General features: G+C 35.3%; 1 protein-coding gene across 1 annotated transcript in view; it reads right to left on the bottom strand.

Moving 5' to 3' along the window:
- Nucleotides 1-13,428, bottom strand: part of LOC122294097 (callose synthase 3-like) — a 43,926-nt gene that overhangs the window by 26,158 nt on the left and 4,340 nt on the right. The window contains exons 5-22 of the mRNA XM_043102560.1: nt 11,824-11,948; nt 11,633-11,726; nt 11,341-11,451; nt 11,143-11,256; nt 10,900-10,992; nt 9,176-9,267; nt 8,875-9,001; nt 8,335-8,472; nt 8,158-8,234; nt 7,987-8,077; nt 6,984-7,106; nt 6,769-6,886; nt 4,098-4,432; nt 3,898-3,950; nt 3,747-3,807; nt 3,260-3,341; nt 3,126-3,175; nt 2,959-3,045 (exon numbers count right to left, since the gene is read on the bottom strand). Of these exons, the coding sequence (XP_042958494.1) occupies nt 2,959-3,045; nt 3,126-3,175; nt 3,260-3,341; nt 3,747-3,807; nt 3,898-3,950; nt 4,098-4,432; nt 6,769-6,886; nt 6,984-7,106; nt 7,987-8,077; nt 8,158-8,234; nt 8,335-8,472; nt 8,875-9,001; nt 9,176-9,267; nt 10,900-10,992; nt 11,143-11,256; nt 11,341-11,451; nt 11,633-11,726; nt 11,824-11,948 (1,971 nt within the window). The remainder of the gene's footprint in view (nt 1-2,958; nt 3,046-3,125; nt 3,176-3,259; nt 3,342-3,746; nt 3,808-3,897; nt 3,951-4,097; nt 4,433-6,768; nt 6,887-6,983; nt 7,107-7,986; nt 8,078-8,157; nt 8,235-8,334; nt 8,473-8,874; nt 9,002-9,175; nt 9,268-10,899; nt 10,993-11,142; nt 11,257-11,340; nt 11,452-11,632; nt 11,727-11,823; nt 11,949-13,428) is intronic.

Here is a 13,428-nt window from a genome sequence, read left to right as displayed (position 1 = left end):
GTATGTCACATGCATTATGAAAGTTAGTAAGAAGACAAATGAATGACAAGTAAGCTTTAAGTTTGGCCTTGTGTTTATGGGTGGATGTGCAAGTCACCGTCTTAAGCGTGGTCCACCACACGCATGCTAGGATGTTTTAAGGTGACACAGACCCAAGCGTGTTTCACCACATGTTATGATATGTTATGCAATGCCATAGACCCACGCATAGTTCACCATATGTCGTGATAACGCGGGCCCAAGTGTGTTTCACTATATCTTATGATACATTATACGGTGCCACAAACCCAAGCGTGGTTCACCATATGATCTATGCCATCAACAACAATTGGACCGATGCACGTATATTATGACCACTGAGTGAAAGACAAGATGAATAAGTTAGGTACGAATGATAGGAAATGCATGGAGTCAGTCATTCATGCATCCATGTTACATGTATTGCCATGATTATGTTTGATTCCACGTATGTTACTAATGAATTATCTATATGTTATGTGTATGTGTGATGATGTATGTAAGTTTTTAAAATTAAGCCTAATGTTAAGCTAAGTTTAGTTTACAGTATGATGTGCTATTATTGAGTCTTTGACTCATTTATTTATTTCTCTATTAATGTTTTTTTGATAAGTAGTCAACTTTATTGAAACGAATGAAACTAGGCAGAGCTTATGTACATGGGAAGTATACAAGATGAGACACCTAATAACACTCTAGAAAGCTTAAACAAAAACTCATGAGCACTCTCTCCCTTTAATACAATAGCAGAAAGCCAGTGAAAAAGAGAAGACACAAATAAATTCCAGATATCCCCCACTACTCTTTCCCTGTTGTTAAACCATCTGTCATTCCTTTCCATCCATAAACATTACAATCAGCACAATGGTATCATCCTCCACGCCGCATCCAGTTGAGAGCTATTGTGATTTCTGTTCCAGCATGCTAAAACCTCCACCACCCTTAGGCATAACCCAACTCAGCCCAACTCTACAAAGAATACCAACCCACAACTCCCTAGTCACCTCACAATGAAGAAAAAGATGATCAATCAATTTACCATTCTTCTTACACATGAAGCACCACTCCATAATCATACCACGCTTTCTCAGATTATCAATCATCAAAATCTTCCCAGGTGCAGCAGTCCATGTAAAAAAGGCAACTTTAGAAAGCACGCAAACCTTCCAAATGCTCTTCCAAGGAAAAGAAAACATGTTGATGGGCAGACAACACCTTATAAAATGACTTAACAAACCCCTAAGAGTTGGCTCAAGTGGTAAGAACCTTGATCTTAGTGGTATGCTCCCTTTAGGTCTAGGATTCGAATCCTCTTGTGTGCAAACAATTTCTAAGGACCATCGGACTAGGCAAATTTTCCCTTGTGGGAAACTTCTTACCGAGGGCCTGTGCATCCCCAGGATTAGTCGGAACTCTGTTCTCGAATACCCTGTGCTAATTAAAAAAAAAAAATGAACAAAAAATTTATTGCTCCCCAAGTGTTTCCACAGCAACCGATCTCTCCCATTTGCACCTATCTTTACCGAATACACAAAACTCAAAAAACCTACAATCTCATCAAGTTCCCAATCCTGGGCATTTCTAGTAAAAATAATATTCCAATGTACAGCGCCATTGACACAACACAGCACCTCTCAAACAGCAACCTGCTGGTTACCAACCAAGCTGAAAACTACCGGAAAAACAGCATTAAGAGATCTCTCACAAAACCACTCGTCAAACCAGAACCGGATTTTATCACCAACTCCAACCTCAAACTTGATATATTTTTCAAAAATGTTTCACCCCTTTCTAATATATTTCCAAAGGAAAACACCATAAGACCCCCCCTACCCTCCTTAGAACACCATCTCCCCCACTCACACCCATATTTCCGATCAATCACCTCCCAAATGATGATTATGTGTATACAAAGCGAGAGTACCAAGAGTAGATTATTCATCAAGAGACTTAGGCCCGGATTGGTTACACAAAACCAAAAATCTCATCTCAACTCATCATTACAATTTTTTCAAATCCCCATACAAAATATAATAAAAAATTTAACTTTTTCAAATCCCAATACAAAATTAATATTAAAAAATTATATTATAACAATATTTTATTCATTACTATTTAAAGCATCTCATCTCATCTCATCTGTGTAACCAAACGGGACCTTAGGTTTTGTTTGGTTATACATATGAGATTAAATGAGATAAAAGTTAAAAGTTAAATAAAATATTGGCATAATATAATTTTTTAATATTATTTTTGTTGGTATTTGAAAAAGTTGATTTGTTTATTATATTTATTGCGGGAATTTGAAAATTTTGTAATGATTGTATGAGGTGAAATGAGATGGTTTGGTTTGTGTAACCAAACCAGATCTTAGACCTTGAATAATTGTTAGTACCACATGGATCTAGTTATGATTAGACAATTAAATAAATGATTTTTGATACATAGAACTAGTTTATGTTATTTGTACGTTTTGGCCTTTATATTTTGAAACTCTGTTAGCTAAGTTAGTTTTATGATTCAATAAATGAGGCATTTCTATAAGGTTGCATCTCTTTACCAGGCATTATGCTAGGAATGTACCTAACATTCTATATCTACTTTAATTCCTAGGGGTTGGCTTAAGTGGTAAAGACCTTGCGCTTGGGGATATGCTCCCCCAAGGTCTAAGGTTCAAATCCCCTTGGGTGCAAACAATCTCTAGGGGCCATCAAACTGGGGAATTTTTCCCTTGAACTTCCCAAGGTGCACTAGCAGAAAACTCCTTGCTGAGGGCCTATGCACCCCCAGGATTAGTTTGGACGTTCCTGGACACCCGATGCCATAAAAAAAAAAAAAAAACATTCCACAACTACGAGAAAGGGTGTTACAAAAGAAGAATAGTTGAGATAGAAGCTATGGCAAAAGAATTAATTTAGAGTAAGGAAATGGTCCGCTAACCTCTCCAAGGCGGCGAAATGCACCATAAACACCTCCAAATATTGTAGAGAATATAGCATACCAAATCTGGGTATCCATAAAATATACCTAAAGAATACATTTACCAAAAGTTACATTATGTTGCGAAAGATGGAGACAAAGCAGACATTAGCATAATCCGTCCATACAAGAATAATTGGAGCCCAAAGTGCAATCACAACGCCAATATTGTTCTTTGCTGCAAAGCAAATGAGCACATTATGAACCACTTCCTGTAGGAACGAAGTATTTAAAATACAAGGCACATATTCATAATATTTACCGCGGGGGAAAAACTCATGCCACTGGTAATTTCTTATTTGAACATCCATTATAGCTTTAGTTGGACCCACTAGCGGCTTTATCTACAAGACAATGGATCATCAAAACAAGTATAAATGCATTAGCAACTGCCTATGAACATACAACTGGAAGAGCTTAAGCATTACAGCTTTGTTACTCCCTCAACCTTTGTCCTTTTGGTCTTTACAAAAATTTGCACCGGGGATTATTTATAGTATTTTTAATTAGAGAAATGATATTTGCATTCATAAAATATAAGCCTTGCGCACCCCCTTTGAAAAAAGTAAATAAATATGAAGTTCACATGAAAAAACTAATTTTTTAATTGGTGGAACCTACTCTTTTTCAAAATGAGTGCAAGGGGCTTGCACACCCTAGAACTGTATCTAGCATTACTCTTTTAATTAAATTGATTAGTAATGGTAGGCAAAAGCAACTACAGCTTCTATGATGTATAAAAGAATCACCTCTATATAGTAACTAAATGCCAACTTTGTTACTATAAGAAGCACCCAAAACATTGTGTACCTGCAAATTTTGAAAAAGAGATTAATATTGTGAATCATTAAATCATTTAAAGCAGCAATTTAACCCAGCTACCGAACAGTACACTCTTACTTGAAAAGAGAAAATGCGCTCTCATGCATTCCCCTCCCAACATAAAGCCGAGGCTGCAAATTTTTAATTCATAGATACAAATGACCCAACATGTATACAAGTAGATGAACACAAAGACGATGATATTTTTGTATAAGCGAGCCTTAGTATAACACCAAAAATAAATAAATCTGGAAAAATATGAAGGCAATGACGCAAACCTGTGACCACCACATCATTAGCATCACAATCTTATAGTTGGACCTCTCAAGAAAACGCCGAATGAAGGGGAAGAGAAACAATAATGCAGCCAGCATATTTGGTGACAAATAGAGGACGACAGCCAAAATAAACAACGAAGGTGCACTCGAACTATTTCCAAACCAACTTTTGATGGTCTGGGCAAATCCAGGTGGATTCTCCCAAGTGTAAGCATAAGTAACAGGAAGAACTATCACCCAAGCGGCGGCTGAAACCACTTTTAAAATGTATCTAAGCCTAACATGGAATGACATACTCCATCGTGCTTTCCAACTAAGAATAACATCAAGGACAGCTGCACAAATCAAAAGGGAAATCATAAAGTAAAATTCCTGCCCGGTATGCTGAATCGTAATCTTATAGTCACTTCCAACAAAAAAATTGAATTTATTCCATTTTTCATAGGCAAAATAAAATTGTTTCATTGAGTCAAACTTTATTCGTAAACAATTTAGCAATTAACTCAATAGCCATGGGTAAAGAAAGAAAACATATTTCATAATAGCTTCATAGACATCCTCATACAACAGGTATGCGTCAAAAATCACATTCTGAGAATAAAGTGCTTGATTCCCCAAAGTTTGATGTCAAAGACACATGGTGTGTATAATGGCAACACCCATGTTTGAATATGTGAAGATGCTGCACTACATCTAATGCAACAATCGCATTAGATTACAAGAGATACATAGGCGTTGAACACAAATATTCTCCAAAACTAGGGGTTGGAAAAGAACCAAGTACAGGCAGGAAACTCTTGCTTGGCTTAAAACTAACAACCTCAACAGAATTCGGGTAGATGAGCTTATCATAGGGATGAGTCTCTAACCAAATAAATGTCAAGAGAAGATTTAGCTTGCCCATCTCAGCCATATGAGTACTCTAAAACCTGCTTTGTCGCCCAATGCTGCAGCCCATCTCAGCTTGGCTCGAAAATTTTAACAAGTAACAAAATATGATAGGATCCAAAGTAGTTTGGTTTGTCCTACTTTCCAATCAAGAGCTCAAAATATTTGATTACAAAAGCAAGTTTCTGACTACTTGAATGATCATTTTTCATTTTTGTTTTATACTTACAAAAATCTTCATTTTTTCCATGAACATGCAACAAGCATTTATGATTAACTTCATCCATGTTAATCAATTGGTATTATATTGCGAGATAGCTAGGATAATGGGATGTTTTATTTACTAAAGTGGGGTCAGCATGGATCATGCCTAGAAAATTGGAGGACTTAATCCATAAATTGCAACAATATGGAAGATGGCTCCCATATGTTTAACTTGATACATTTGGGAGGAGAGAAATAATAGAAGCTTTGAAGAATGCAAGGGAACATTCGACAAGCTTAAAGTTTTCTTTTTCAACGCTTTGTTCCTCTAGGCAATCGCAATAGATTTTAATGAACTAAGTGTCCATGAGTTTCTTGAATCGACTGTAAATCCTTTTGAATCGACTGTAAATCCTAGTTAGATGTTTATATTGAATACAACCTGGGTACTTGAATCGTGCCTCTTCTTTTATTAATAAAATTCATGATCTATTATAAGAAAAAATTTTAAAAAACTGCATTACTCATGTACAGTGTTTACCCTTGGATACTATTTTGGAGCGAATTCAACCCACTTTTAGAGGCAGTTGATGCAGGATGCAGTTATCTATGTTAGATGGTATAATTAAATGATAAATTCAGACTTTCCTAAAAGCCTTTAATGGACTAGTTGTCCTGAGTTCAACCTTTCCTATCAGCTCAAGTTTTTGAAAATTTGGTAATTAACAATCTATATGTATGTCATTGTTGGTTAAAAAGCCAGGCCAACCTAAACGCAAACTGTGTCTAGAGTTTAGGCACAAAGTGCAAGCACACACTTGATTTTAGTAAAGCACACATTTTTTAGAAATGATGTACAATAACAAAAAATATAATAAAAAAGGTTTAAAAGCAAGATGGTAATATATTTAGCCTATCAACTAAATTTATTAGAGTACATTGCAATGTTAAAATTATGTAATCAACTCATTACATAAAATTAAAGCATAACACTTTAAATTATAAACAACTTTATAATTAGTCACATTAAAGTACCACCTTGAATCAAAATATACTAAAAATATAACCAAAAAGCACAATAATTGCAGGCGTTCACATCTATAGAACATAGGCAATCAAATATCAATCCATCTAGAAAGCCAATTTGGACATATATCAATTCAAAGCATAGCCATGCCTATAAAACATGTAGCACTCAAGTAAATCAATTTTTTTTTATAAGTAGCACTAGAGTACATAAATGGAATTTGATATCAACAACTGCATAAGAATATTTGTTTAAATAACGATTTAGGTCTTGAAATTATATTTTATAATTTAAGAAAATTATAAAAGCAATTTTTTCATTACTTCAAGCTCACAAAAGCACCAAAACTGGTGCATGTATAAAATATAACTTACACTTGGCCTTCACTTTCGTAAATGTGTGTCTATATAGAGCAAGAGAAGACTATGAAAATTGAATTATTTCCTTTCTTCTTTTTTTTCACGCCGGGGTGGGAGCTAACAGTAGTTTTATAATACTATTGCTTTCAACATGCAAATATGGGGGAAATCACATTGAAATGTTGTTACCTACCTTGACTAAGCTTCAATATTGCTGCTGTTATAAAGACACTCAATACCTTCTTGAATACATCAGAACTAAAGATTGAACTTGGATCCCCCGTGCCATTCCAAGCAACAATGATCATAGCCTTATAATAAAAATAGCCACTTTCAGCTCCATTCCATGTGATTGATGACATAAATGAATAATTAGAAAAATAAACTGCATGTGGTAGAACTTGGCACCTGTAAGCATAGAATGAAAAAGCTCCACATACGGTCAAAACTTCTGAAAATATGCCAAAATGATCGGATCTCAACAAAATTAACTTTTCCCACCCATCGATCTCTAGTGGCCGGCTTGTTATCCTGGAGAATATTTATGTTGTAAAAGATAAGATTATGAAAGAATCAAATAAATACATTCTGCACACCTGAACTACCACCTTTTTTGTAATATCCAACCTAAACCACCAAAGCTGAAAATTTGGACGACCTTTGACAAAGATCACTATTAAGATCAATGGAAAATTGGACATGTAGCACAATTACAAGCATAGAATGAAAAACCAACAGTATTTTGTAGGATTCACAAACAATTTAAGGCCTTGTTTGTGTAACAAGGTATATCCTCATGTGTTTTCAGATATTTTCAAATATTTCCTCCCAAACATCACTCAAACACAAAATATTTTTCAATTTCAAATCTTCAGCCTTTTCATCTAATCATTTTCTAATCATTACAATTTTGCCAAACTTCCAAACAAAACACAAAAAATAATAAAGCTTTTTTAAATTTAAAATATATATATTCAAAATTTCAAACAATATTTTAACTTTGTAATATTTTTATTTAAATTTTTCTTTTTCCTTTCCCAAAACCCAATTAAACATCTTAACTCAAACCAGTTTACTACTATTCACACGTATTCTAAGTGTCCAAACAAGCCCTAAGTCTTGGATTTCCACTAAATGAACCCCCCCCCCCAAAAAAAAAAAAAAACTAAAGGAAGGGTCATTAACAAGTTCCCAAGTACATAGCAACAACTTCCTCCCCAAATCCCCAAAGTAGACAAACTACTCAACAAATTCAGTAAATATACATAATATCAATACAGCTACATATATCCCAAGAAAATCCATGTCATCTTATAATATTTTTTCAGAATGGTTGGAGGAGAACAACACCTAATAACTGGAAGAAGCATGAAATAAACAAAAATAAATGGAAATAACCATCATTGCTTACTCCATTGTTCTCAAGAATCTTTTCAATTGGCAAACAAAAAAAATCAGCATCGGCACGCATCGGCCAGCCCAACCGGAAACAATCAACTGACCTATGATTATACAAAAGAAATTAATCAGTATAAACTCTAGGCAACAAGGAAATGGCTCAAAATAAGTAAATGGAAATAACCAGAAGTATTCGTTCAAATCATCATAGTTCCTCCACCGAGAATGCTTTGATCTCCCTTGTTTACTTGTTTCAGCTTCCTGCAGAGCAAAGCAATCATAACACATGAAAACATATAATCAAAACGAAGAAGCAGCACTCAAATTTTGTGGACTCCAAGAAAGGAACTGCACACAATACCTTAGCAATCACTTTGTAGATTGGAGTAACAACTTTCCTTAAAAAGGCCTCTTCTTCACCTCCATATGCTGGCTTTACGTTCTCTCCAGTCATGGGGCTAACATTCCCAGCAAGCATACCATACAATTCAAATGCCATCTAAAAAGAGCAGAACAAATAAGCGCCAACTCTTATTCTATGAAGATTATGTCTATGAAAGCACATCATGGAGTTGAATAACCAATTGTAAGATATTTAGAGCTTTGAAACAAGATATATCACCATGAAAATGCTTCACATAGCATTCAAACAAGTAATGCCACAGTGAGCTACAAATTACGATATTGCTTTAGAGAGAATGAAAAAGAGGCTATTTTAGAACAAAACATGTGTTGCCTCAATACTAGAAGGGTTACACATGCTACTCATCTGAGCAAAGTGACTAGTTAAGAACAATATTTACATTCAAAGGGCTTGCTTTGGGTGGGGGTATTTGAGTTAAGGGGTGGCACATTAGTAGGTACAATCATAGAAAACAAAAAAGAATATCTGGAAACTTACGTGATGATAAATATAGCAAAGGCATTCTGGCATGAATCTTAAATTTGCAGCTTCCCCCCATATCAGCAGATACAGACCCATGTAAAGTAGTTTGCGCTGTTGCACTTCTTGCTGAATGGTTGGTAACCTGAAAGTTTAGAAACTTAAAAGCATTAAATAGATTATTGAAATTGAAAACAAAGGTTATTACTTGAAACTTGCCCAACAAATAGCATACGAGGCCCATATGAAGCCAAGACATAGCCACCAGTATGTAAGCAGCTGCCATATCAGTCAATCCTATTCATATGAGAAGGCTTACCAAAGGCTACTTTTGCGACCCAGATACTTGCACCATTTTTTGTAGTTCTTGAAAAGTTTTTTCATCACTTCAGTCAAGGCACGTTCATCCAACTACGCAAGAAATATTTTTTGATGAGAACTACGCAAGAAATATGCAGGTGTTAAGATAAAAGATGAACTACTAAGTGTATGGAATATACTTTTACATTATGCACCTGTATTTAAAAAGCTAGGCAGAACACTTTTTAAGTTTATTGGAAAATATCAAGAATATAATCAGGTCAATATCACCCTTTTTTTACAAGTTAATTTCACCCTTCCATGTACATAGTTTTTTTTGTGATCGGTAAAAGGATAGTATAAATATTAACTGGGAAAAAGGTGTAGCTCAAGTGTACACAACATACACAAGCGAAAACAACTAGTCAAAATATGCTATCTTCTCATAATTCATAATCATTCTCAAAATACGTAACAGGTACTTGTGCAAGAAGCATAAAATTTAAATTACCAGAGGAAAAAAAAAATATGCACATATATAGGGAGGGAGGGAGGGAAAGAGATCAAAAAGCTACTGTTAGGATTAAAAAATAAAAATGACTGTTCCTAATCAAAACACTTGGTGCGTAGTGACCCAGCTACAAAGAAAATCAGCTACTCCATCTGTTCAATAATGTCAGCCACTTCTATTTTGGTGTAATCTTTGAAAAGTCGAATGCAAAAGCTTTAACTTGCTGCATAATGCATCCTAAAAAACACAGCTAGTCCATCCATCCCACATTATTAATACCAAACCCCACATTCATGTACCACTTGAAATGTCAAATTGAAAAAAAAAAAAAAAAAAAATCATTTAGTTTCTCAACCATCCCTCTGGATGGAAAACTTGGAACCAAGTTAGGTTTGGTAATTCACTTCTTTACTTAAAGGGAAATACCCGTTCCATTTGAGTTGCATGTCAACCAAGACTGGTAATCATTATTTATAGTTTAAGAGAAATGACTGTTCCATTGACAAACTGGATTCCCACAAAAGGGAACAGCATAACGGAATAGTGGGAATATTTGTTCCATGCTAAGTGCTACCACAGAATCATTGCATGTTTACAAAGCCTAAATTGCTCGACAGGGGGTGTGGAAGTTACCAAACATGAGCACAAATTTGTTTCTCTTTCATTTATCTCGTTAAGCAAGTTTTTTAATAAATAATCGATATTTTACTAAATAAAGCAAAAGACATAGCACGAGGACACAGGTAGCATTCATTAAACAAACTCTGCAGTGAAATTTGTTCTGCTAGCAGGTTTATAGCAGTGAAAGTTGGGTGGCAACAAAAATCCTAGAACACCTAGAGGATTGGTGCAGTGTCCCCCCCCCCCCCCCCCCCCAAACAACACTTCACGGAAGAAGTGTTCTAAGTAGGCATGGTGGCTGTCTCAAACGTCATGCCAATAACATAAGGCTCCTTTCAGGTGCAATGAACCATGAAGATGTCACTGGCGGAATTGGTCTTATGTTGACATCGCTGAAAGGGAACAAGTCCTCCAAAAAGTATAGTTCATGGATATAAATACAATCCATTAACTTCAGACCAATTTGTTGCCAAAATAAACTTAGCAAGTATTACAATTAGTACAAATCACTGATTTAAAAGGGAATAGAAACAAAGAAACAAAAGCAGTGGACAACATGGAAAGAAACAGAAGTATATCCACTGAGACTAGGTGTTTGTGCAGGGACCAACCTTGGGTTGTTGATCAGGCTTCGGAAATTGTCGTATGTGTACATTTGCAAGCAATAAGATTAGGTGCTCCCTTTGATTTGCCACATTATGCTTCTGCAAAATAATATAAGCAATGAACTTTAAATTAAGAAAATAATCCAGTAGGCTATAATCATTTCTAGTAGCTTTTTTCTAAAAAAATCATGCAGGAGGATCCAACAGCATTGGTAAAAATTTAGATACAGTTCCAGTTACTAATATCACCTGAAAGCCAAACATGGCCTGGAGCCAATCCAGAATGTCTTCATCTTTCTTCTGGTAGTCCTTAGGCCAAGGGAGACCCCTAGTATTACGAAGGGCGTAAACAGTAGCTTGGATCTGCAAATCAAGGTGTTATAATGGTACACCAAAAATAACATAACTGTACTCAGCATGGTAAGAAGTGTGGAAATTGAAAAATACCTCAGGGTATCTCATAATTGCCTGATCTTTACTGTCAGGATCAAGCGGAAGGATATTGTAAGGGACATAGTACTCTGTCTTTTCAGCAACCTTATCTTGAACATCCAAAATCTTATAAAATATCAACCACGAATGTATCAGTCATATATGCAGCATTATGCAGCAACTCGAAGTTTCTAAGTTGATAGCTAGTTCAATAATATAATCCCAAAATGAACGAAACCTAAACAAACAAAGCATGCACAAAAAAACGGCCTTAAGATATAAAGTTCAACAAATGTCGGGTATTCACCTCGCGATCAACTTCCATAGATTGATTCATATTTACAGCCTTTAGAACTTCAAAGAGAACATTAGCGGTTTGGTATGCCTTTGTAAGTTGCGCACTGGATAAAAACAGAAAGTCCACAGTCAAGTAGAGGATTGACTAAAGCAGATTACAATCATACCAACTAAAGACCTAATAGCTTCCAGAGCACCCACCGATCAGCTTTATCAGCAGCATTTTGCAAAGCCTGTATATATTTCTTGTAGTAATTTTGATAAAAACTCTGCATTTCCCGGGCGTCACTTTTTTTTACCCTTTCCATTAATGTAGGATCATTCTCCTGCAACAGTTAGAAAATATTAAGAAACGGCTGTAGCTGATAATCAGCATGCAGAGAAAGAAAAGAAAACGTACAAGCTAAAAGCACTCAGATCTTTTTTTCTTTTTCTTTTTTCTTTCTTTCTTTTCTTTTTTTTTTTTTTTTGACAGGTCAAAGTAAAACTTTATTGATAGTAAAAGGCATAGTACAAGTACACAGTAAGTATACACAGAATACAACTAATGACCACTAAGCACTAGTACAAGCAGATTATGAAAGCTGTCCCCATTACATACAAGCACTAAGATCTTACAAAAGGCAATTGATAAATGCTACAGAAAAGCACCAAATTTGGCTTCAAAGTACCTTCTTATTTCTGCTTGTCTTTCATCATGCAAATTAACTTTGTAATATTGTATTCAATGGCTTCACCAACCAAGACTCCTTTAGAACATAAATTAATCACTGCATCTGCTGTTTATGAATCTCAACAACAGATTCCATCACTTCCCAAGACGCCTAAGGAGTGGTCAACATTAGAAATTTCCACCCAAATACTCCAAAAATCCATAATTGGATACTTCAGTAATGACTTCTAGCCTAACATCCTGGTTTTAAAAGTATTACTATCACCATAGTTATAAACTTTTTTTGGCATCAACATAAACCAAATATAGGACAAGTAAGATATGGGGCTGTAAATAAATAAGGGTACTCAATAAGCCACTCAAAATCAACTTGGTCAAACTCGCGTTTGGCTCATTTCATTTAAACAAGCCATTCATGAACTTGTAAATTATGATCGATTATTAAACAATACAACTCGGATAAAGCTCGGCACAACTCGTATAAGCTCATGTAAACTCAAATAAACTCAAATAACTTCAACTTATTATTTCTTATAATATTACCTTTATAGTTATAATGAGAATATTTTTAATATTTAAAAGAATTAGAGGAAATCATATTCCTAATACTAAACTTATCCCTTGAATCCTTACAAATATAATTATTGATATATGTATACATAAAAGTTATAGAGATTATTAAAATTTGTACTTGAAGTTATAAAATACAATATAAATAATCTTTTTTGTCAAAGTAAACAGTTGTGACAGCCCAAAACAATACTGAGAGGAAGAATGCAATAAATATCTATTTTTCAAATAATATCTTCCCTCTTAAAGTTTCAAACCCAGAGAGAGTGAGAGAACCAAAGTCGACGAGTGACTCCAGCCACCACTGTCCAGCAAGTGGTACCTCACCTCAGGCGTAGACAAGGTCAACGGGCCCCGGCGATCTCACCAAGGGCCATCCGGATTAGGTTCACCCTCCAGCAACCTAGGTGTTTGTAGGACCTGCACTGTCTTTCTCGGGGGTTTATCAGTTGTTTGTTCATGTGCTCCAACACCGACACAAAAACAATCGACAGGTACCGGCATCCTCATCCAGGGCCCTCCAACGTCAATTCTCTCAAGCAAATAGTATCGTTTTCTGGGTT

This window comes from Carya illinoinensis, chromosome 14 (assembly GCF_018687715.1).
Source record: "Carya illinoinensis cultivar Pawnee chromosome 14, C.illinoinensisPawnee_v1, whole genome shotgun sequence".
Lineage (NCBI taxonomy): Eukaryota > Viridiplantae > Streptophyta > Magnoliopsida > Fagales > Juglandaceae > Carya > Carya illinoinensis.
This window is presented reverse-complemented; position numbering and strand designations above follow the sequence as displayed.